This window comes from Haemaphysalis longicornis, unplaced genomic scaffold (genome assembly GCF_048455015.1).
Source record: "Haemaphysalis longicornis isolate Haplotype H1 unplaced genomic scaffold, Haemaphysalis longicornis Haplotype H1 scaffold_4, whole genome shotgun sequence".
NCBI classification, from domain to species: Eukaryota; Metazoa; Arthropoda; class Arachnida; order Ixodida; family Ixodidae; genus Haemaphysalis; species Haemaphysalis longicornis.
In genome coordinates, this window is record NW_027526361.1 from 40,500,561 (window position 1) to 40,526,756 (window position 26,196).

At 45.1% G+C, this 26,196-nt stretch overlaps 1 protein-coding gene across 1 annotated transcript in view; it reads left to right on the forward strand.

The window, feature by feature from the left end:
• Tap42 (immunoglobulin binding protein Tap42) overlaps positions 1 to 14,301 on the forward strand; it is a 39,508-nt gene extending 25,207 nt beyond the window's left edge. The window contains exons 8-10 of the mRNA XM_077706480.1: positions 2,034 to 2,194; positions 11,923 to 12,065; positions 13,989 to 14,301. Of these exons, the coding sequence (XP_077562606.1) occupies positions 2,034 to 2,194; positions 11,923 to 12,065; positions 13,989 to 14,029 (345 nt within the window). The 3' untranslated portion in view covers positions 14,030 to 14,301. The remainder of the gene's footprint in view (positions 1 to 2,033; positions 2,195 to 11,922; positions 12,066 to 13,988) is intronic.
• The last annotated feature ends 11,895 nt before the right edge of the window (positions 14,302 to 26,196 follow it).

Consider the following 26,196-nt stretch of genomic DNA (forward strand, 5'->3'; position numbering starts at 1 on the left):
CATGTACCGCGGAGAAGCATTCTCCTTGTCGGCTCGCCAATGAGGTCACACGTTGCCTGTGGATGCAATAAAATACAATATTGTTGTAAAAAATTATTTAAAGTGGCTTTATTAATAGTAAACTTGGGCTCCAAAAGATTTATTTGGCGGGGTTATTTAGAAGCGTCATGCAAGATGGAGCAAGGAAAAAATGTTACCATTTCTTGTTTACTTTGGTATTAAAAGTTAAAAGAAGCCATGTGGCCAGCCAAGCCGAGTAGGAGAGGAACGTTGCTAGCTGCTATTTGGCGCCCATGATGGCAGGAGGTTGCTTTGACAGGCTTTCCTCTAGTATTTATCAGCATAAAACTATGGCTGGAGTGACCTGTGCCCGCTTTTGAAATGTGCCGCCAGAGGGCTTTCACTGACCAACCCACAAGCAGCGCTTATGGCCTTTAGTCAAATCTCAATATAACAGATCACGTGGGACCACCCAAAATCGTTCGCTATTTTGAAATATCATTGTAATGAAAAACCTGCGGTTTTAAGCCAGTGCTCATACCTAGGAGTGAGAGTGACGTACCTTGGTATGCTTGGTATGCCAGTGCGTCACAGTGAGGGCAAAAGTGAGGCAGCTTTTGAGAAACCGGTACTCGCTGGTGAGGCTTTCGGTACCCCGAAGAGCGTCTAGTAGTAGAGCTAACGTCTTCTACTTCAAGAAAAGATCCTTTTAGAGGTGTCTCCAAGAGGTGTGAATAAAAAAAAAACACAAAACACCAAAAACAACAAACACGCAAATTATTTTGAAATATCGTTGTAATAAAAAACTTGCGGTTTTAAGCCAGTGCTCATACCTAGGAGTGAGAATGACGTACCGTGGTATGCTTGCGCAGACAAGCATACGCGTGTGCAGACAAGCAAACTCTCGAATCAAAACATTACACTCACTTCAAAGCAGCTCTGTTGAAGAAATCAGTATTTTTCTCCTGGCAAATACAGCAATTTGCACGAACTTTGCAGAAAGATCACTCACAACGAAGAAATACCTGCCCGCACACGTGAATAGTGTGAAAAACAGCCAAACCACCGACCGGCCACCGACCGACACCCAAAGCAACGAGAGAGAAAAGGGTCAAAGGCGGCTAGGCTGGCTAGGCGACTGCACAATAAACTACGGCTTTGTGGTGGTGCTAGCAATTGGTACTGAACATGGTGATCATGATAGCTACTCCAGTTGGGGGAACACACACAGAAATGGCGGTTTCTGTTTCACGCGAGAATTGCGGCACTGTTACTTTACCCGAATTCGTAACTCTGATGTTCCTCAACTGTAAAGGAGAAAATAAATTACGTGCGTTATTCTGAAATATTTTTACATTGATAATATAGGCAGAGTCCTTCAATGCTTCTCTGGTCATGAAACTCCCGGCCAAGTTTCGTACGGGGACAAAGGCTACCACGAGTGGCGCCACCGCAGATCGGAGGGCATCGAGCGGCCACCGCTGCTCTGTAGCCAGACCAGCAGGCAGGAACGCAGTAGCAGCATGCCCGTTCGCAGCAAATTTTTTCGCCACTCACAAAATGATAAGTCCATTTGAGCGGCCCACGACATGTAAAGCGAAAGCGCACTGCTGACAAGGCGGCGAGCGTCTGTTTTATCTTACTCCGTGGTCCGTTCCCTGCCAAACGCGCTCTGACCACGCCCCCGGCTGCCCTCCGATCAACACCAGTGCCGCGGCACGGCAGTGAACGAAGCTCTCCCATAGCGTGATGGCGAAGTTTTGTGACCAGAAAGGCATTGAAGGACTCTGATATAGGCAACCTGTCGGGGATTTTGAAAATGTTCGGAAATGTGAGAAATTCATTAATGTGGGGTTCGTAATAACAAGATTTGACTATATGCGGGCTCTTTCTTTAAATAATGTTGAGCCTATCTCCTACCATCAAATGAGCATTAAATGCTGTTGGAAATTTTGAAGCTGGTTTGCCTGACAAGATTGCTTGTGGTTTGTGGCGTCTTGCGTATGTGCTGCTCTTGTGTCCATGGTTTGCAGCCCCTCCGGCCCATCATCATCACCCGCAATGAGCTCCAGAAGAAAGTCTATGGTGTTGGCTACCCAGGCATTCCCAGCATGACCGTGGACGAGTTCTACGCAAAGCGGTATCCTGAACACGCTGCAGGGCAGTCCGGAGGTGGTGGCGCTGCTGTCAAACCGTAAGACGTTTGTTTCTCTGGAGTTCTCGAATTCTTCCGTATAAGTCTGAATACAGGTTGACCTCCTTACCTTGCGGCCCAGAAATTGGAAAAAAAAATATAGGTACACAACGTCGTTATATTGTCACGAATGACACTTGGAGCCTCAGAAACTGTAAAGTAGAATTTGGTTTAATAGCTGCAAACCAGCAATAGCGGCCAAACCAGTCCCTGATACCAAGCATGCGCATAAGCGTTCTTTTTCTCTTCTCTTCTATGTGATGATGGTAGTGTCATTACTTCCCCCCTTAGGAGGCATCGACTCAATGCTGCAGATAACGGCAGGCATTAGGATATGCGGGTATGATTCTTCATGCGTTAACGTTCGTGGTACGGCTTGAGGCAGACGACGTGAACCACTTCAGGCCTTGAGGTTCAACGGTGGGCTTACTGTGTCAGGGATGTCATAGTTAAAGGGACCCTGCAACACTTTCCATCGACTACTAGTAATGTATTTTGGGATAAAGTCTATTGTCCCAGAAATCTCCTCCCGCAAGAATTATGAAAATCCGTTCACAATTAACGAAACTACGCGCGATGAGAAATCGCGCATAATCGTTCCCTCTCAACTCGACCGCGGACAACGCGACGAAAGCTGCGCGCTCTCTCCCGGAGAGGGGGGCGGCTCGCGGCGTTCTCTTCGGCGGCCTTCGATATATCACATGCCGGGTAGTTTTCTCCTTTTCTCCGCAATGCAGAGGGTCCCATTTCCGGTCTGGTGCCACAAAAAAGCAGGCATGGGTGCCTGCTTGCAAGTGCGTGCTCGGGCTGGTAGGGCGTTTTTGAAGCAATAAACGTTTGTAGTCGAGTGGTCCCGTTGAAAGGGAAGTATTGAGCTCATCACTCAAGCTCCGCGCGCACTCAAAACACAAAAGAAACTGCAAAACTGTGCCTACAGGTTCAGGCATAGAAGAGGTTCGTACACAGCGATGACGACATCGGAAATGGGAGAATCTAGCCGTGAAGTTGACCAGTGACAGCCGATCGGGCAGCCATGGCCTATGTGACGTCCCTTAGGCCATGCCAGGGGTTGCATAATGAGGACAACTGAAGAGAGAGCGGTTGGTTTTTCCGCGTCTTTCACATCGATTCGCACGCTCACCGCTTCACGTGCACGTGTAATATTTGGCTCAGGTATTCCTGGCAGTGTAATCTAAACGTCGCGCAGGTTTACTTGCACTGCTCAAAGAGTGTTGCAGGGTCCCTTTAAGGTCACTGACGTGACCTGAACGGGATGATCGCTGAAGGGCATCATACTAGCTGAAGTCTGCCTGCTGCGTGATTGACTTTGGAATGTAGTAGATACCAGGATGCTGAGTGGCGACACAGCGTGAAAAGTCACCTCAAAATAAATGACCGGCATAGTTTCTTTATCAAGCATTTCCCCTAACAGTAGGCCACACTCTCAAACGCTCTGAAAGAACTGCTCATGCGTGCAGTTTACTGACTGTGCAGCCAGATGGTGTGGAAAGCATCGGAGGCTGTGTGCTCCGTTGTTCGTATTTCTTTTAATCCCCCCTGTAAAATAAGTTGCAATACTTATTTCTAGCATCAGTTCAATTTATGTTGAATTCCCTCCGTGTTCTTCATTCTAATTATCACGACTTTGTTTGTAATGAAACTCCTAAATAAATAATAAATACCTTAAATAAATAAATAAGAAATGCCTTTGCTGAAATATATACTACTTGTGTTTTACGGAACATACAGGAAATCTTTTTTTTTAAACCTATCTAAATAATGCACACGCTGCTCCCATGAGCAGTTAAAGATGCATTATGTTCACTTTGAACACAAAAAGGCTTTAGTTCAAATACATAACTTGGAACGACCTGTTCCTGTATATACAGTAGACGCTCGATAAACGGAACTTCAAGGGACCGGAAAAATTAGTTCCGTTTAACAGGAGTTCCGTTTACTGAGAGAGATGTTCTAAGGTGCAAATTTATGTGCGTACACACTTCTAAGGGCATTTCATGGAACTCTAACCACTAGAAAGTGACTGTAGCTGATAGTTTTCAGAAAGCAAGAAAACTACAAGAAGCGTAGGCACAGCATTCACAAAGTTGATTTGGCAACAGTGAGTCGCTGTGCACTACAAAATGCATTAATTATTTTTGTTTGAGTCCTTGCAACTGCATCTTCACAGAGGCTAGAGGCCTCAACTTCGCGAGCGCTTACGAGCCACCGGATTTAGAAGACGGCAACGTGGTAATGAAGGATGAATAGCACAACGATGGCACGAATGAGGCGACAGGAGGTGAGCCCTGTAGCCTCGGCGTCTAGAATCGAGACTGAACGACTGGAACAAGAACTGCGATGTTGCATTCGTTGCGCTAACACGGCTAACCACTTACGAGATGAGGCTTACGAGGCCAACAAGGCTAAAAAAGCATGGAGGAAGAAAAAAAAAACAAGAACGAAACAGCCAAAATCGTAAAAAGCTGATTCTCATGCCAGTGGATTTCACAAGAAGTTCCATTTCTGGTTCCGTTTACACGGTGATGCGGAAATTTTAGTTCCGATTACCGAGAGTTTTTTTACGTTATCTGAAAACAAAACCAACCAAATTCCAGGCAACTGTTCCGTCTAAGCGGCAATTCCGTTTAAGCTATTTCCGTTTATCGAGATTCTACTGTACTCGTGTTTAATGGAACATAAAGGAAATCTTTTTTTTTAAACCTATCTATAGAATGCACACTCTGCTCCCATGAGCAGTTGAGGATGCATTATGTTTACTTTGAACACAAAAAGGCTTTAGTTTAAATACATAACTTGGAACGACCTGTTCCTGTATATAATAAGCACTCCTTAAATACTGGAACCTTCCTTGCTGCAAACTACACGCTTCAAATTCTTTATACGAGCCAGCTGGGCTTCGTTCTTAGCACACCCCAGGCTGCAACATTTGCACCTCTGCTGCACCACCTAAATTATTCTCTCATATTCCCTTGGCTCACTGGATGCTGCACATGAATGGCTCTTTGTACAGGACTGTGATGTAGCATAGGCACGCATGGTAAAATTAATCTCTGGCTCTTATCATGTGTGCATCGAAATATCTGTGCATCCAAATATCTGTGCATCCACTGTCTGTGTTGCTATTACATTTTCTTTCACGCTCAGTAAATTTTTATTTGAAGCTCCATACATTTTCTTGTGTACTAAGCCTGAAGTGCGAAATGGCCGAAAGCTTTTAAGCTTCGTTCTCGGGTCATATTACAGAGCAGGTGTTCACACACTGTGTTGTCAAGAGATCACTGTGTAGCACAGTCTGGTGATTAGTCAGTAGCAGAGTTCGGCGAACTCACTCATGAGTCCACTCACTCAGACTCATTTGGACTCAAACTCACGCGTGAGTTTGAGTTTGAGTGATCGCGAGGCTAGTGTGGCATGGTGAGTTTTAGCTTGAGTGAGTTTGAGCCGAGTGATCCCGACTGAGTTTGAGTCCGATTGAGTTTGAGCACGCCTGAGACCTAGTGAATTCTGAGTCTATTTTGAGTTTGAGTCCATTTTGAGTTCTGAGTACATTTTGAGTTTGAGTACATTTTGAGTTCTGAGTACATTTTGAGTTTGAGTCCATTTTGAGTTCTGAGTACACTTTGAGTTTGAGTCCATTTTGAGTTCTGAGTACATTTTGAGTTTGAGTCCATTTTGAGTTTGAGTACATTTTGAGTTTGAGTACATATTGAGTTTTGAGTACATTTTGAGTTCTGAGTACATATGAGTTTTGAGTCCATTTTGAGTTTGAGTACATATGAGTAGCCTAGCAGGCAGCTATGGTTGGCTGTTAAGTTTCATGCGTCACTGTGGGCTCGGAATTCAGGTTACGTGCGGGTACGGCACCAATCGCATCTGCATGATCGGTTGGGAGGGAGGGGGTGTCTGATTTTTTTAGTTTCTTGTTGAATTTTCATGGCCATAAGCACTTGCTGCATACCTATTTTTGGCTGGGCGCGTGAGTGATAATTGACTGGTGAGGTCATAAAAAAGGGTTGTCTTAACTTTTCCTCCTGACGGATCCACTAAGAGCGTGGGAAAGGGTGGTGGGAAAGCACACGGCGGCGCTGGCGTGCTGGTTGTTCGCCTGCTACTGTTAACGGCTTGATATACTAGGGGTCACAAAGGAAGAGGTGAGAGCCGGGGGGAAATGGGGGCGGGGGCTGTCCTTTCTGCTGTTTCAAATTAATTAGCTGAATTGACTGGGTAGCACCCCTAAAGACAGAATAATTACCACATTAGATTGTGTGAAAAGTGAAACTGATGAGGCTAAGGCGTGTAAGATATCATATGAAAGGTCTGGATTAACGGAATCACGTGGGGTAAATAAAAAAATGCTTCCTGATTGTAGTCATCAGGCAATCATAATGAGTTATAGATTGGGTTAAAATTCAAAATGACGCTGCGAGGGCATGTGGGGAATCAAATTCAAGGTCTCGATGTGGGGAATCATTCAGGACGAAAATGGCTTATGGATATATCATGACGTAGTCATGGTAAGTCATAGATTCGGTTAAAATTCAAGTTCATGACGCTGGGGCGTGTGGCGTTCAAATTAAAGGTCTTGATGAGGGTAATCACGTGCTTCCTGATTATTATCATGACACAGTCAAAATGGGTCATAAATTAGGTTAAAATTAAGAATGATGCCACTGGGTGTCCGGGGCATCAAATTGAAGGTTCCGATAAGGGAAATCACATGGGACAAAAATGTGGTAGGGCTATATCATGAGATAGTCATGGTTAGTCATTGATTCGTTTAACATTCAAATTGATTCCGCTAGGATGTGATGGGTATCAATTTAATGGTCTTGATGAGCGGAATCACGTGGGAGAAATACAAAAATGCTGCCTGGTTATACCCATGAGATTGTCATGGCGAGTCTTATATTGGGGAAAAATTCAAAGTGCCCGCTAAGGCGTGTAGGGTATCAAATTTACGGTCTTGACGAGGGGAATCACGTGGTACAAATAAAAAAAGGCTTCGTAGTTCGAATCATGAGATAGTCATTATGAGTCATAGATTGGGTTAAATTCAAGGTGAGGCCGCTGAAGCATGTGGGGAGTCAAATTGGAGGTTCCAGTTAGGGGAATCACGTCTGACACTTAAATAATGCATCCTGGTTACGGTCATGAGAGTCATGGTTAGTTTGACTGGTATGAATTCCATATGACCCTGCTAGGGTGTGTGGGTTATCAAATTAAAGGTCTCATCGAGGGGGATCACGTGGGACAAATATAAAAATGCTTTCTGGTTATAATTATGAGGATATAGCAAAAGGTACACATTCACACTCACGCTCACACTCGCTCACAGACACTCACTCACTCACATTCACACTCGCACTCACACTCACGCTGTCACACTCACACTACACTCTCACTCACACTCACTCTCACACACTCTCACTCACACTCTCAATCCACTCACACTCACACTAACACTCACTCACACGCTCACTTTCACTCTCACTCACACTCAGACTCTCGCTCACACTCTCGCTCTCACTCACACTCTCACCCTCACTCACTCTCACACACACTCACACTCTCACTTTCACTCACACTCTCACACTCATAATCTCATACTCACTCTCTCACTCTCAGTCTCAATCTCTCACTCTCACTCCCTCACTCTCTAAATCTCACACTCTCTCTCTCTCACACTCACTCTCAGTCTCTCACTCACTCTCACACTCTCTCACCCTCACACTCTCTTTCTCACTCTTACACTCTCTCTCACTCACACACTCTCTCACGCTCTCTCACTCACACACTCTCAAACACACACACACACGCGTGCATGCTGGAAGTTAACAGCTGGGTACGGTGGCGGTCATTGCTTACAACGACAGCGTGGTGTATTTCCGAGCTACGAGAGCTCATCCCACCTAGCAAATGCTAATAAAAACTAATACAAGTGCCTCAGCAAACAACGAGGCACTTTTTTGTTTGTCCCACGTGATTTCCCTTCTCGAGACCATCAATTTGATACCCCACATTCTTTAGCGCCACACCTCTCTGCATTTTCACCCAATCTGAGACGATCTATGACTCCCATGTTACACGGTTCGCCATTTTCGATATTCTTCTTTTTTTTTTTTTAGATTTTTAACATTTAGTTTTATCAATTCTCTACATTTACGCTTTTATAATGATTACAGGTTGAACTTCCGTGATATCTGCATTTTTGTGTATATGCAGGGCGTTACAAGATCATGGCGGGGATAGGGGGAGGGGTGTACTCGGCAAAGAATGCTACGCAATAAAACAGCAAAGGTATATCCATGAACGCCTGGCGCTTCAGAGACTCGCGGGGACAGTTCGCTTTGACACAAAGCGTTTTTTCAGGATGCAGAGCAAGAATGCACGGAACCGTAACCCTAAACAGCTTCGACATAAATGAACGGAGCAGTGAGCGCACGTCCCCTCACCCAATTTTGCTTGTTTCGACCTGGGGACCCAGCACACCATCGAGCCTGGACTGCCTTTGTCATGAACACGAACACGGAGCCTACATCAAGAGTTTGGTATCCCATATATACGTACAATTGCTTCCAACCAGCGCTACTCTTCATGGGCAGCAGGTATAGCTGTATTAAATCTGCAACGAAAATTGTTTCCGACCTCACAGGAGCTAGGGTGTCAGGTCGTGGCAAATGCAAGAGTTTGAGCTCACGAATTTGCAACCGTAATATTTTTACCACGCGTGAATTTGAAAACACTGACTGCTAATGAAATCAGAGTCCATCTGACCCTGCGTTAATTCCTAGCATGAGGGAGTTGTGAGGCCATTTGGGTTCTGAAATCATTTTGAGTTCTCAGCCATTTCGAGTTCTGAGTTCATTTTGAGTTTTGAGTACATTTTGAGTTTTGAGTCCATTTTGAGTTTTGAGTTCATTTTGAGTTTGAGTACATTTTGAGTGTTGAGTACATTTTGAGTTTTGAGTTCATTTTGAGTTTGAGTACATTTTGAGTGTTGAGTACATTTTGAGCTTGAGTACATTTTGAGTTTTGAGTACATTTTGAGTTTTGAGTACAGTTTGAGTTTTGAGTTCACTTTGAGTTTGAGTACATTTTGAGTTTTGAGTACATTTTGAGTTTGAGTCCATTTTGAGTTTGAGTACATTTTGAGTTTTGAGTACATTTTGAGTTTTGAGTCCATATTGAGTTTGAGTACATTTTGAGTTTGAGTACATTTTGAGTTTTGATTACATTTTGAGTTTTGATTACATTTTGAGTTTGAGTACATTTTGAGTTCTGAGTACATTTTGAGTTTTGAGTCCGAGTGAGTTCTGAGTTTTGCGCTCAATTTGAGTTTGAGTGAGCGCAGATGTGCTGCTCAGCATTGAGTCTGAGTTTGAGTGAGTGGTGATTCGAAAAAAAAAAATTGTGAGTGAGTTTGAGTGAGCCGCGCCAACTTTGCCGAGGTATGGTCAGTAGGCATGAAACAGTCGTCGTCGTCGTCGTTATTTTCATCATTGACACTGGAAATTGGACCTCTAACAGCCCAGAAATCAAAATTTTTGGAAGAAATTGTGTTCCTAGATTATTGCATTTTTGAGTTCAACTATTCAAAAATGCACCAGCTAAGTTTTTTCTTCATTTTTGCCGTGAAAAAACAAAAATTTGCGTTTATTCATGGGCTATTGACATTCCGACTTTTAATTGCTATTTTCTCTAACAGCATTTACTGCTAGAGAAAAATGCCTTCAGTGGCAGGGCTGTTATGGTTTGGAAGGGCCTGTCCCACTGTCCCATAAGGGTGTTACGAATTGACTGTGTGCGCGCGTTGATGCAGCGTGCAGGCTCGATGCTTTCCCGCGTAGCACTAGTGCTCGGAGAGGAAGACACTAGCAGCGCTCATACGACTGAGAATAGGGCGCAGCCAGAGGTGGCGTCTGGCGCATTGCCTGTCCAGCTCTGCAAGAGTGCTTTTGTTTATGTGTGCATGTTTGACTCTGGTGTCCATTGGACCCATTCTTTCTCCCCCTCTGTCCTTCTCAGCATGCACCTGCTCTGCAGAACACATTTTTATTTTGTTCATTTATTTTATTAATTTTCACATACTGCAGCCCTTTAAGGGCTATAGCAGGAGTGGTTGAAATACAGCGCAGCGATTAGAAATGCATCACTTCAGGGAATAAGAAAATACAATATACACACGTACACACATGGCCATTCCATTCAGAGCAAAATCCCGATCCTGTGGATGCCAATGTACACAGAATCATCGTTATACATCCAATGCAGGACGGGCGCACATACCAACACAACAAAGCAAGGAACTATTTATGGGGCACGACTTTCAAGAAAAAGCTGAAATTGATTTATCGATGCGCTCCCAATCTCACCCGGCAGTAAGAAATTCCACTGTTCTGTCGTTCTTGGAAAAAAACTAAATTTGAATACATTGCTGTGTGCATGAAATGTGGTGAGGTTTAGGGCATGATTATTTCGAGTTATGGTTGGCATAGCATACTAAGATAGCTGTTATCGGAAAGGCGGTTAACTGAGGGAACGATACCATACAAGAATTTTAGCGAATCAATATCGCGTCGCGTAGAGAGAGAGGCAAGGTTTAGAGTTGTAAGGGCGGATGTAGGCGAGAAATTACGGTCATAGCGGCGACAAATGAAACGGATTGCTTTTTTTGTACACGGATTCAATTTGTTTGATTTCTCCTTTTTTCTACGAACACCAGACGATAAAGGCATAATCAAGAACCGGACTTGGTTCTTGGTGAAGGGGGTTTTCTGTATCCAAACTTTTTGGTGACGTGCGCAATGCGCTGAAAGGCAGTGGACCATTGGGACCTTTGGTTATAAATTCTCATTCTTCGGCGAACCGAGTGAGTTCACATCGCGGGCTCGACAGAGTGCGTTTCTCTGCCCGTTCGACTGCCGTGCTGTAAGCACACCAGGGGGCTGCTCCTGTACCATGCTCTCATTTTGCCACGCATTAAACAAGTTTTGCTCTTGGTTCTGCGTCGTTCGGAACGGAGGCAACTCTCCTGCAAGCCGCTCGTTCACCATGCTATGTACCACCATAGGCGGAGAATACGGTGGGCCTGGTGGCCTGAGCCCCCTCCGGTGCTTCCCCTATGCTGATTTCTTCCCCCCTCTACTCCCCCAAGTACCATTACCAGTGCCATTACCAGTTGACATTTCTTTAGAGTTGCCTCTACCTTTTCACCTAAAATTTTATTAGGGCTAAAAGCTTACTGCATCATTGAATTGGTGCTGACGTGGATGACTTACTTTCATACTTTCCATTTATTCCTTTGAATTCTTACCATAGGAGGACAAGTGCACTAGGAGCATGTATGTATATGTGTGTGTATGTATACACATGATGATAGGTGCATTTTGTCATCATCATCATCATCATGGGCTGCAAGGCAAGCTCCCCCCCCTCCCTCCCGGGAGCCCAGGAAAATGAAAACTTTCCGCCTATGCGTACCGCTACACAACTGAGGTTGGTTTTGGGACGCCTTCATCAATGTAACAAGAGGGGGGCACTGACATCTATCGCAACTAGACGAAAGGTTCCGCTGGCGCTTCGTAAGACCATACAGCCGAGGCTTTGTTTCGCCCACATCCACAGACACCAGACCTGTCTGCTAAGTGACAACGTGTAGCTGTATCAGACGATGATCTAGTCAGGTGACGTGTGCTGTGTTTGCGCAGCTGGAGCCTCCAGGATTGGGCAGCTGACCCGGAGGAGGCAGCGCGCGAGCTGGAGGAGGAGGAAGCCCAGAAGGAGGCCCTGGTGGAGGCTGATGATCGGGGAGCGCTGGAGTACAAACGGGCCATGGACGACTGGAAAGATGGTGAGCCTCTTCCACCTTCTACTCTGCTCCACGACCAGTTTGAACTCGAAGCTGGCTATGAGTTGCTGGCTCGAGCTTGACTTTACTTAGACTGGCTGGAAACTGTAGCTGGTCATTTGTAGCATGTATGCTATACTTTGAAAAAGTATAGGCAGCATACATGCTGAAGGAAAAAGCTGAAGTTCTTGGCGACTGCTGAATTATTTTCAGAAAAATTTGGGGGCGTGTGATTGGAGGAGAGAGTAGTGGGAGCAGAATCTTAGGACATGTCTCCCCTCCCCCCATTTTTTTTTTTTTTTTTTTGTAATGAGACAAAATCCTCACCATTTAAAAAGTTGAATTTTGATTGATGGCCATTTAATAAAGGGTGTCATTAAAACCCCGAAGGTAAAGTAGAAACCGGTAAGATTATAAATGTGTTGAAAAAGCACGCTTGTGCTCCTTCTTGTCGCATTGGAAAGTAAGTTGGGCACTTGTTTTAGAATCACTGACACATTCAGGGTTAAGCCAATCATGAATTTAACAGCCTTTTCTAGACCACTCTGAAGAGAGAATTCTACAGGTGCCTCTAATAAGGAGCGGTCAGCTCGGACATGGCAAATATGGTCTTCTACATTAAAGGGAACTTGTGTACTGTTAAAAAAAACTTGAAATGGAATATTTACTACGCTAAAGTCAGTAAGCAGCATCAGCTAAGAAGTTGCTCAATCTTTTCCATTAAAAGGTGTGATGGTACTTTGCAGCCTTTTTAGGCACTGACAACTTGGAAAGATTTTGCTAAAGTCACATTTACGGAACACCGGCATCTTTCGTGTACAACACGCCTCAAGATATGAATTTTTCCCTTGTTAAGAACTTTAAATTTTTTGTGGCTTTTGAAAAGGTGCATGGCTTTCAGTACCGTATTTTCCGGTGTATAGGTTGCAGTTTTTTTTTTTCTGAAATTTTTGTAGATGCGTCTTATCCACCGGTACGACTTATGCATGGAATAAATTTGGTACGTGGCGGCCACGCATGGTCCGCGCTCGAAAAGGTGCCTTTGGGCTGGATAATGTCAGCGAACGTTAAGAGACACAGCTCTATGGTCTAAATGAGGTCTAAATGAATGAATTTTGTTAGCAAGTCGGAGGAAGAAGGCTTCGATGGTTTTGCCTAAACGCCGTCTGTAAATACATGCCATCTGTGTGTATCAATAAATCATTTTTGAGAAGTTTGTTGTACAGACTTCGGACTGTATATGCACATGTCTAGCGCTGCTTACCGGGGGATGCGTTCAGAGGCGTCGCGGTAGCCGCCGCAACCATGTACTTTCGCCGAAATTTCTAACGAACTGATCCTCTGAGTTTACCTGATTAACAAGTGCGTTTTGTACACTGGTGCGACTTATACACCGGTGCGACTTGTATACGTTTTTTTTTGGGGGGGGGGGGGGCTGTTTTGAGGGGGGTACGACTTATACAAAAGTGCGACTTATAGACTGGCAAATACGGTGTTTTGAAGGTCAGTTTAATAGTTTAGAACTTGATATGCAGAACCAATTTATTAAACCAGTTGCCTTTATTGAAACAATGTTTCCAGCCTCTTGTAGATTTAAAGTTTATCTTTCAGATGAATTAGTTTAGCGAATATCGATAACTTCCATATTTTCATTGTACTCTGCCACCTGCGGTTATGACAGAGTTTGGCTTAAACTCAAGCTTCCTTATAAGGCAGCTGTATTGCACATAATTATGCCAAGACCATAGATGACTGCGTGCATTTCTGCCTAGATACTACTGAAATTAACAAATTAGTTGTGCGCCATCTACAATAGCCTCGTCATTTGCATCAGTGGCTTTGCATCTTGATCGTAGTCACAGTACTTCAGTACGGAATATTACTGTTACACGGTCTAAATACAAGTCTACATTTTTTTTTTTCCAGAGAACCGAAAAGGAAGTGGGAACCGGAAGAACATGGGCTGATCTCGAACGTAATTATTTTTATAGAACTTTGGGGCGCCATTGGAACATCAACTATTTAACTGATTGTGTACGACTTATGTTACGTGCATTGTTTTGCAGCTGTTTGTGATGTGTATATGACGGAAGAGCCAAATTAAACAGATGTGTTGTGCTTTTTTGTGTAGAAACAATATCGGGGTGTTATATTCGTCTCTCCCCGCTGCACGTAAGTTAGAGGGTGCAGGAAAGCAAGCGACATAGGTGGCAAATAAAAAAGTACAACTGGCTGCTTCCATCATGTGACTCATACTTCTCAGGAACCATAAGGCATGATTCATAGTTGGCGTTGTTATACAGTTGACTCCCGTTAATACGAAGTCCAAGGAGATCACGAAACATGCCAAATTAACTCTTTCGTTACCATGCCTGTTCAAATCCAACATTGGTGATCGATGCTTTATATTGCTGATTTCGGCATGTTGTAGTCGTTTGTCGTACAACTAATGCGCTCCACTGCACTTTAAGAATCAGCTTGAATTTTCCTGCTCCAGCGACGCCGAGATTTTGGTGGTGTTTTTTGCCAGCTTAAATGCGTGTGTCTTCGCGAAAAAAGCCTTAGCTATTGCACTTGACAAAAAATCATGCCACTCGTGGTTATGCTGCATTACCATCATTTTTTTTTTAATATAAAAAGGCTTGTAGCAAGTCAAACACCAAATTGTGTTGTTAGCTTTGTAATCCGAGAGCGTTGAGGAGTGATAATTACCTGGAAATGACACCAGCTATTCACTAGTGATCTTTGGTTCGAAGAAAGGGTAGTTTTATTCTGCCAAAGCTTATTTCTGAAGGTCCCCTGCATGTCTAGCAAGTGCACCTGGCCATAGAGTTTTACAATAATAACTAGAGAGGAATCTGGTGCTGCGATCATCCGCTGCGATGGGCGTGATGGGTAGTTCTGGATTCTGATTGGCACTTGATGGCTTGCGGAAGTTATTATGGATTGAATCGTGGAGCAAGTTTCATTTTCATTTTGGAATTGCATGAATGCATTTGCCTTTGTTGGAAGAAGCGTTCAGAAATGCGTTTCTTCTTGAACTGAATGCCGCACGCACACTGACGCCGCCCCGAGTGGAAATGTTTCATAACCATGGTTGCGAATTGGGTGGGTTACCAATTCGTTGCTGGCACAGCGAGCGCGAAAACACACATGACAGCACTGAATTGCCTGCGAATTAGGAGTTGCGGCGCTGCTCATTCGGGAGAGCAATGTGTTTTCGAAGCTGACGACAGCTGCGAACTGCTTGGAACAGCCACACTTTTCGTACAAACGCCGGCTCCTACGGCGTAGACCAGTAATACCGGTGGCTGATAGGAACGCAGCCTCATGAATGTCACTAAATCAGGCTAGAATAACTTCTCCAAAGGTAAACGGTTTCTTTTTTTTAGGAGCACAAAATTTTTTAATATTAAATTAGTTTTTTAAAGAAGTCCGTGCCCTGCTGTAGTTGGCGGCAAATGGCAAACCTGCTCCACAAACCGCCTCAACTCCGCGACTGCTTTTTATTTAAATGCACCGTTTTATTTCGTACAAAACCAGTTTTTGGTCACTAGCTTTCTTGTTCGTCGAGTAATTTGTAAACAGCGAACCGGGCTATAAGAGACTTTTTTGTCAAAAAGCAATTTGCGCAGCCACAGGCCCATTTCGATCCTACACGTTCCAGTTCCGGAACTACCCATCACTCCCATCGAAACGTAAGCACCGCCTCAATGTTCGTGTTGACACTAGCACCAGGTTCCCCTCTAGTTATTATTGTATGAAACTGTATGGACCTGGAATTTTCTGTCAATTTCCAGAAGTTTCAGTTTCGTTCTTGCATTGCGAAATTCATATTTGGCGCTGCTATACAGGTACCCAACTACAAGCCGATTTGCTGTGGCGCCCACATCACCCACTACTGTTCCTTGAAAAATGCATGGCGCACGTGATTACACTTGCCCACACCTTACCTCTGCGATAACAGCTTCAGCTGAAAGTCGAAAGATAACACCAATTCGCCGGATATAAGTTCAGATGAGGAGAGCGCTTCCAATTGTCCTTGAACATCGCCAGCTGTTCACCGGCCAGTTTCTTTTCTGTACGAGGGTTGTTCTGGAGGTCTAGTGTCGCTCCTTAATAGAACTGTCTATTCTGAGAAAGTCACAAACAAGCTTGATATTCTTTCTTTTCGAAATTGTTCGGTGGCGCTGAAATGTAAGAAGCTCACAGTGCTGAACTCTCTTAATAGCGCGACAGCTGCTTGGTGAAAGCTTACTGGCCATGATTCTAGCACAGCACACCTTATTCCTGCAAGCAGGGCTACCATAGTGAGTCAAGATGATAAACTGCTGCAAGCAGGGCTACCATAGTGAGTCAAGATGATAAACTGTAAATGAAAGTTCGGACGGGTAAGTGACGATCAAAACATCAACAAGCATCCATTACAGAGTTTGGATTTTTTGGACTTCAACTCCAAGCGTATTTCTTCGCATCGTTTGCTTGCCTTGTATCTTGTGCTGGCCGTAATCATTAACAAGGTGTTTTTGTGTAACGTGGGGACTAATTGGTGTCTTTAATAATGTCAAACCACCAGATTTCTTCGAGAGAACCATCCAAAATTGCAAAATTTGAAATATAAGTTGGGCTTCACCACAAGGTGCAGGCACCAGCCGTGCTAGCATTTTCTTTGATATCTGGCAAATCGTTCTGAGCAAATCAATTTTTTTTTCTAGGACAGGTTTTTGAAATGTCTACGTACAAAATGTATGTTCTAAATTCTTTCTACAACTGGTTGTTTGTTATACACAAATTCCTTGTTTTTATTTTCTTCGACGCCTGGGCGAAAATTTTGAATTTGATCGTTTTTTTCGCAATCGTTATTTATGAAAAAATTATTAAAGTTGGTGTCGTTGGAAAGTGCATTCGATCATCTGCATTTTGTGCCACTGCAATATGTGCCTAACCAATATGTTTAGCACAGGAAAAATCTTTTCTTAGACCACTAAATATCAATCAATTTCGTGCGGTCACAAAGAAGTTAACCAAGCTTCCAATTAAACAAAAACCACAAGAATAGCATTTTTAAGAGTCCGCAACACGTCTCTCTTCTTTATTCTAATCAAAATCACGACTTTCACCACCAAGTCGATCCTACAACACGGGTTGCTATGATAGTTGAGACTTGTAGCTAAAATCAAAGCCTAAACTCTGGTACATACGCTGGCGCTAGTCTCAACAGGGTTGTCTAACTGCACGCTGTCTCTCTTGCGATGGCACCGACATCAGTGCAGAACACAGCGTTGTTTCTGCGCTTGAAAATGTTGAACTCTTTCGAGGAATTATGGTCACCTAGATGCTTTTTATTCGAAAACACTTCCAATTACCCAATGTAATAGGTTTTAGCTTCAAATTTTGATGAAATTTCTTCCATTGGATTGCATTAAAACATCCGGGACCAGCGCGTCGATTCTAATTAACCGAAAATTCCAGTCAAGTGACTTATAATTACCGAGAATAGACTGCAGCTTGCTTTAACATTTTGAAGGCCATTTACTATTTCACCTATGTCATTTGCCTCCTGTTGGCTGCAAGTTTCCTGCAGGAGTAGATGGATGATGGCCCATAGAGAACAAACAGTGCATACATACCCAGGTGGATTGACCAAAAGGAATTGGGCTTAGTCATTTAGCAAATCCAATTAAAAGACAACCAAACAGAAGAATGAAAAGAGAGGACTGGTCAGGATAGCAAGGAGAGAACAAAAAGAAAGGGAAGAACGAAACCTGCATGGAATAGCTCTGGTGCAGCACAAGAGCAACATGAAAAAACTTTATACTTTGATGAAAACGTCATGAAACGTAATGACTACTACTGGGGATACAACATACCAAATTGGAATTGAAAATTGGGATATAAAGAAAGACTAAATTAGCAAGGATAGGAGGAGGATAGACAAAAAAAAGATAGAAAGGGAGAATAAGATGACGGTTCACAAGCCGTGCAGCATGGACGGCACTGGTGGCATCATAGCCGAGAGTCCTGTGTCCTATAAAAAGTCCAGTAGGGCACGGAACACTATGTGATATTCCGTGAACAACAGGTTTGATGAGATGCATGAAGGCAGTCCCAGTTTTGCATACGACGCTCTCAGCGCTGATCGAGCCTGTTAATGTTGTGGACACTCGCACAGTGCATGCGCGAGTGTCTCTATTGCAGGGCGGTGTGGGCAGGCGGGTGATCTGGTGATGCCAAGCCTGTGACTTCTTTCCGCACGACGGTGACAGCCGATTCGCAGACGAAGAGGAACTCAAAAGTACATTAAGCAATAGTACTCACCCAGAACTCAAAAGCACATTGAGCAATAGTACTGGGTGAGATGACAACCCTTTGGAACTCCATGTATTTGCTCATGCCTAGAACAGGCGTAGCCATTGCTGAACCTGTCCCTGGTAGCGAAAAAAAACTCCCTTCTCCAGTAAAGCTGCTATTCACATAATGTTCTGCAGGAGCGAATGGCGAGCCAGCAAAGCTAAATTATTTCTTAAAGTCTGACAGAAAGGGACGGCTCAACTGTAATACATACTTGTTCTTCGTAACAGAATAAACGACCGACGTCAAGGTGGGCCTTGGGGCTTGCCTGATCACATTAAAGTACACACTGCTCCAGAAACTTGGCAGAAATTTAAAATGTCTTACAAGCGTGTATTCCAATTTTATGGCCTCTTTCATGTTTGAAGCGTCATTGACTCCAAAAGGGAAAACTCGGACATGCTTGTTTAATCTTACAAAAAAAACTTGACCAGTGTCCTCGTTTTTGAAGCTATAATATTCTGATTGAATTATTTTCGCGCCGACTTTATGTAAATTAATAGTGATACACGAAAAGTCCCCATGAAACTTAATTGCTACTAAACTATCAATGTCCTCGTGAACGCATCCAGAGAATACTGCGAATTCAATCGCCTGCCGAGTGTTTTGCAGCGAGGGAAAAAATAGTTCTGGTTCGGTCAAAGACAATATACCGTATTTACTCGCAAATTCCGGCGCACAGTGTTGCCAATTTGCCTTATGCCAATCCCGCTAAATGTAGCGGTCGTTTTTTGTATATGTAAGCTCAGTGTTGCCAACAGCAGCTATTTCTGTTTATTTATTATTTACAACGTAAACAGTCTCCCGTCGATCAGCGATCATGAAATTGCCGCCTTTGCTTTCTGGCGCGCGCCCTATCTCGTCGTCGTATGTGCGTGCCCTACTCCAGTAACGCACGCTGAAGTCGGCGACGCCGAAGTGCCTGCCTGCGGCACGGTTGCCGTGTTCGATCGCGTACTCTTTCGCTTTCAATTTGAAAGCGGCAGTGTAGCTGGCGTTCCTCCCCATGGCGAAGCGGCACCGAGCACAAAACAAAGAGATCAAAAAGTTCTCAAAATGGCAGCGAGCTATCCACCACTGACGCGAGTGACTCACTGACTGCTGCCGCTCAACGACGGGACCACGACGGCGACACGACGACACGACAGCGGGCTGCGCGAACACCGTCTAGTTGCGCGCACGCGAAACATGCGCGAAACCGGCTCAAGGACAGTGTGAGTAGCGTGTTAGGGCGCCTGTTAGGGAGTAGCCATGCAGGTTGTTAAGGCGCCTAGATGGCCTTGGATCACCGTGCCTTGGATACACGGCGCTCTCCGCCGAACGGAGAGGCGGCGGGGGAGGGCGTGCACCATGCGGGTTTCGCGAGCAGGCAACTTTCGCCGCTGCAAAGTTGGGGGTGCGAGGATTATGCGAGGAACCGAAAAATCCAAGTTTTTGGTGGCTCACATTAGGGGTGCGAGAATTACGCGAGTAAATACGGTACTACGTTTCCATTTCAAAACTTAAAAGGAAACGGGTTTCTTTATTCATTGCCATGGCTGCATTCAAGTGGGCATTAATGTTTCAGGCCAATGCATCTGAAGTCCTCCTATCTCGGAAGCAAAGTAGTACCGCATGCCAATGATCATTATACACCGTGGGAACCAGTCCCCGGGGATTGTGTGACGTCTTTTCGTTAGCAATTCAAGTAACAACGGAACAGTTTCGCTATTGAGGGACGTACTATAAACTTTATCGTGCTGGGGGGTTGTTGACTTCGGGCAAACACTCCTGCGGCAGTGTCTGCCTTCATCCTTCCGTTTTGGTTTCCATTATCAGGCTGTAAGCACCACCGATTTGCAAGCAGTCCGACTATGGAGTTTGGTGGTATCACCTTGGATTTTGCTGGCACACTTAAAGGGCCCCTGCAGCACTGTTCTTTGAGGTACTTTTCAGGCTTTACGTCTGTTCTTTGTGTTATGCAGAGATGTACGCAAAAAGAATTATCGAAAATTGTGCAGAAATGAAAGAGTTATTCTATTTTTAAATTTAAAAATACAAGCAAATGCAAGGTCGCTCTATCTCGAAAACCGGGGGACCGCTGCTCGCTTTCCCACTCTCACCGATGACGTTGAATTGCGCGACCAATGCGGACTGCGAGAAATGTGACGTCCCAGAAGTTTCGAGCCCACTATGGCTAGACCTGAATGATTACTTTCCACACTTCTTGACTGTGTCGTTTTTATGGTTACACTCACGGGGGTGACCCACAGACACCACTGATCCGCAAGTGGCGCCGCCGAAACGTTAAGATGTCTTTTGACGAACTGTCCTGACGACCTGAAAGCCAGTGACAGCTGGCTGAATGGTTGACCCTCATCGCCACACCCACAGCTCCGGACTGGGGGCCCCTGTTGTTAATAAAGTTACTTCCTCTCCTCTCCTCTCTCTCTCTCCTCTCTCTCTCTCTCTCTCTCTCTCTCTCTCTCTCTCTCTCTCTCTCTCTCTCTCTCTCTCTCTCTCTCTCTCTCTCTCTCTCTCTCTCTCTCTCTCTCTCTCTCTCTCTCTCTCTCTCTCAAGTGAGAGAAAGCAAGTGGCGTCATGCTGATAATTAACAGATTGAACTTGCTCTGCATTGCGTCTCAACTTCTAAGTACCTTGGAATGGATGGGAATGCAGGCGAGGAAGTCTTTTTAGGGGGACTGTCCTGATCCCATTCCTAGGGGACTTCTTAGTTCATGATCCACGGACTTAAAACCATTGTGCTCGAGTACGAAAAGTTTCATTAAAATGTTCTGGCCCAGTTTGATTATTTCGAAAATATACCACTAATGTAATGAAATAAAAATGAACACATTTTAGCTCGCACTAGATAGCGCTAGCTGCCTAGCAAGCAAGTGTTTTATTTGTGTATTTCAGTAGTGATATATTTGCTTAAAATAATCAGACTTTGCCGTCAGGAACATGTTCATAGACCTATATGGAATCTAATAGGAATGAGATCAGACGAGTCCCCCATAAAGTCCAACTGCACTCAAATTTTTCCTTCCGAAAATTTGATCTGTACTGTAAGTTGTTTGTGCTCTATAAATCACCATGGTGAAATTCTAATCCCATTACCGGCATAGCACAATGCCTACAAGCGTTCAAGGTAGCTCTGTAGCAGACGAAATTTGCGCCTGGCGGAGAGTTGCCGAAACACTTTCTGAGTGGCCCGTGGCGGAGAAGAACCTGTCCCGTGGATCTCTGTTTCCCCGGCGACTGGCACGGCGCACTGCCAGGCGCAGGAATGCGTTCACCAGGGACATAGGTAACCGCATAGGTATCATTATTCGCGTTTTTTCAGTGCAAGAAAAGAGGTTAGGAGCGTACAAGCTATACGCGCATTTGTGGGCAAAGCTGTTTTTTACTTTAAAATAATGTTTCAATCATAGAGAAAGTAGTTCAAATCAGGCGCGTGCCTGCACATTTATCACTCCTATTGCATCTGTCACAGGAGGAGGAATGCCTTTATTATCAGAGGGGGTACGAATGCCCTGTTGGGTAAGGAGAGGGACATGAAGGAAGGGAGGGAATAATCGAAAAAAGAACACTGTTCAAGGTTCAATCACTTGAAATGGTGGATGACATTTTAAAATCCATAAACATATATAGTTCTCAAATTTCGTGAAGAGATATATGTGCGACGATTTTTGATAGGTATCGGTCCAGGTTATTAAACGAACTTGTAGAGACCAGAAAAAAAAAGATATTTTATAAATCCTTGACCTTGCACATTCACGTGCAATATTTGCTGTATTTCTTATGGCACAACGCCAACTCCACCCCTTAGACCTCTCCAAAAGTTCAACGACATAGCTATCATCATCATCATCATCACCAGCCTGTCTACGCCCACTGCAGGGCAAAGGCCTCTCCCAGTCTTCTCCAATTACCTCGGTCCTGTGCCAACCGTGACCAATTTATCCCCGCAAACTTCTTGATCTCATCTGCCCATCTAATTTTCTGCCGCCACCTGCAGCGCTTGCCTTCTCTAGGGATCCACTCTGTTACCCTTAACGACCAGCGGTTATCTATACTCGGGGACAACTTTCTGTGGCAAGCTACGGGATGGGGGGTAGGGGGCGAAGTGGCCGGCCGAACCACGACATTTCGCTGCGCAGTTGGAGGTAGTTCTACAAACATTATTCAATGCGCATAACCTATGCAATTCAAAAACATGTTTCTTTTTTTTTAGCCTTGCATTGACAATACCAATAAATCGCCAGAATATAATCGCCAGTAATCGTTACTTTTTTAAATTTTCGGTACGCGCGTCTATAAACATTCGCGCGATTTTTTACCTGGTAGTTACTTTACTTATTATTCCTTTACTCTTCTGGTTCTATACTCCCTTTTACTATCCCCCCCCCCTCCCTTCCGTTCGGCCGGTTGAGGCGTCGGCGTAACGCCAGACAGTTATCGGCCTCCATCTCCCCTTCCCCTCACTAGGAGAATTAAAGTCAGTCTTGCTTGTGGTAACAAATATATATACGCACAAAGATCGGCCGTCGTCTTTGCAAAGTGTGAAAGATAACGAAACTGCTCATCTCCCAGCTAAACGATAATTAAACTACATTATTTTTTTAAGTACGTAGGGAAATAAAATATTTGCTTTTTTAGAGTGGTAGATTTAGTTTATCTGAAAGTAAAACGTTATCAACTGCACATGTCCCTGGTGCAAGTAGCAAAAAAAAAAAGAACACAGCGGTAGATAGGTAACTTTTTTCCGTTTTGGCGTATCATCTAGCTTTGGAAGTTGACGTACGGTTTCAAAACGATTGTACAATTCGTTCCTCGATATACAGTGAGTTTAAAATTACTGGACTGATATTCACAAAGCTGTTTGCACGTAAAGGCACAATAAAAACAGTTTTAGATGCGCAGCATCTTATAGTCTGGGCATGTCCCGCGTCGGCGTCCGCACTCACACTGCGCATGCGCAACTCTCCTCCTTCCCTCTCTCCCACAGCTGCGCGATACTCCCGCCACTTCTTCTCTCGTACCAGCTGCGTGCACTTCGCTTTCGCTTCTCCCGCGTTCTCGCTTCTGCTTTCGCGGCGCATGCTCGGCGCTTGCGCATCTCTCCTCCTCTCGTCTCCTCTCCTTCTACCTTGAATGTAAATCGGGTAGCGCGCGTTCAGTTCAGCGCTTGCTGCGGTTGACTCCACTTCACTCCGTTCTTCCGATGAATTCGAAGTGTGATGGAAGCAACAGTCCCGTCAGTTAGTGGTTTGGCATTTCCCCCAAATTCTACTACGAACACAACGGAAACAGAACGGAACGCCGCGATGCCCCGCATCTACTCAGCGTTCCCTTCGGGAAGATGGGGCTAATTTTTTTAATTGATTGACGCCCCCGTGCAGTTTTTTTTTCCTTTAAAAAGCGACATGATAGCAAAGGTGCTTTTCGATATACGAGGAAACAGCTTTGCAAATCTAAACATGCGGCGTACTGAAGCGCAACAAAGACGAGGACAGGAACACAGACGACGACACACAAGGCGCTAACTTCCAACTTTAATGACACAAAAAAAAACCCAACCACCACACATATAGTGCGCATTATCAGCCAACATGCCTCATTTGAACCAACCAGGATGTAGTCTCAGTACGCCAGATGTACCAACTCACCCAAACCAATACTCTCCTAAACATGCATTTTTGCCCGCAATGTCAGGATTGCTGCTCCGACAGGTATTCTGGTACAACAAATTTGTTAATAATGCAATTAAATCCTGATTATTCCTGTATTTTAAAATAGTTTAAATCATGTTAGTTTTAAACCGGTTTTATCCATTATACATTGTTTTTTACCATTGTTTGACAACTTGATTTACCGTGACGACAGGTGACGATGACGACAAGAGACGCCGACAGCTCGAGCCCCTAAGGTGCTACGCCCCTAAAACGGGCTGTCTCCATTTACGTGAAACCTGGGGAGGGGCGAAGCATGCAGTGTGCGCCACAGCAAACCACTGCTAATAGGCAAGCGCCCATCGCAGAAAAGAGCGTTTCTGGAGCCAACGCGCGCCGTTGCCCCCCTCTTGCCACACATCGCGCGTTGATTGGGCCCTGGAGAACCGCCTGTGGGAGGAGCAATCGCACGCTTGCTGAGGCGGTGGCGCACTCTCTTGCGTTGAACCGGATTTGAAGGGGTACTGACACAAAATTTTGAAGACGGTATAACTTCGGAGATAGGCTGGTGTGAACACACATACATCATCTGCAAAATATCAGCGGCAAATACAGCCTAGAACATATTTAAAATCAATTTTAAAGTGTGCGAAACGCAACCGAGCAGCCAGCGGAGGACCCCGCGCAATCGACATTCCATGTATGTGGAGTGAATAAACAACATCCAAACACGTCACGAGTTTGTGTTGGCCGCTTCCGCACTGCCAGCGTTTCTCGCCGGCTCGCCGCCTCGACCGGAGGTCGTTTCGGAACTTTTGCTGTCGAGCAACGAACGATCCGATCGTTGGCGGCGGAGGCGCCGGGATTTCGTTGGCTCATCGGTCAGCTAGCAGTGACCTAAGTTCTACAGCGATTCCAGGCACTCTATTTTTATTGCTTTTTATTACACTGGACGCGAAAACGCACCGGGGACACGAAAAGCGCACTGAGCGAGCCGCACGGTCGCTGCGCAGGCGGCGGCCACGGCCGCGAAGTGGCGCAGGCCGGCTCAGGTAGCTCGAGTGATAGCTTCGTTACCGCTGCATGAAATGGCACTCAAGACCCAAACAAGGCAGCACATACGAGAAAGGAGTTAGTGATGTGATGGCTGATTGCACTAAAAATCGTCATCTGCACCGCTTACAAGAGCGGTAATCGAATATCCGCCGCAGTGTTAAGCCTAACACATATGTAGGCGGACCTGTAGGCAGACCGGCCGGCTGCTCCTAGCGCGCGTCTCCCCACACACTGTCTCGAGCGTCGCGCGTCGTTCTGTAGCCGCGACAGCAATTTGCAGTCGCAGCGCCTGCGTCACGCCCACGGTCGCTTTTTAATTAAGTGGCTGACGAGATCAGTATGTAGGGGCATTCGCAGAAACTGCCGGCGAGGCGGATTCGACAGTGCTACGGCAGCTCTGCTCTATGATTTCGTACGACGGTCATGTTTATATAAAATCCCATGTTTCGCGGCACCCGCTGAAACCAAAACTTCGACTGGCCGCATTAAAAACGTCTCTAATTAAGCAACTGTTGCATGCTGAAGCAAATGAGGTTTCCACACGTGATAAGCAGGTCATCAGCTACATATCGCAACAAAAAAAAACCGAGATGCAAAATTTTTGTGTCAGTATGATATACAGACTGGCCATAAGTCGTCTTCGTGTCACACACCGCAGCATGCTAAGAAGTATGCTTTTCAGGAGACAACGTTTACAGGAGTCAACTTCAGCGGGAGGGATTAGGCCAGGACTTTGTACAGCTGCTGTGGGGAATTTACAATGAGAGCGAGGTGCAAATTACCTGGGAGGAACTAAAGTTCACCGAACCGGTAGTCACAAATAGAGATTTAAAGCAAAGGTTGTCCTCTGTCGCCATTGCTGTTCATGCTGTACAGTACTCACGGATTGAAACGCGACACTGCGAGCGCGTGGCCTGCGGTAAATGCAACGCCGCCCGTGGACGCCCGTGGAAGCTAGGTGTTTCATTGTGGTATACCACGAGGGTGAGAGCGTTTTAACCGTAGGCTTGCTGCTTCCGGTTGCCAATAAGCGGGGCTGTGGTTCCCCGCAGCGAAGCCTGGAGCGCGTTTGT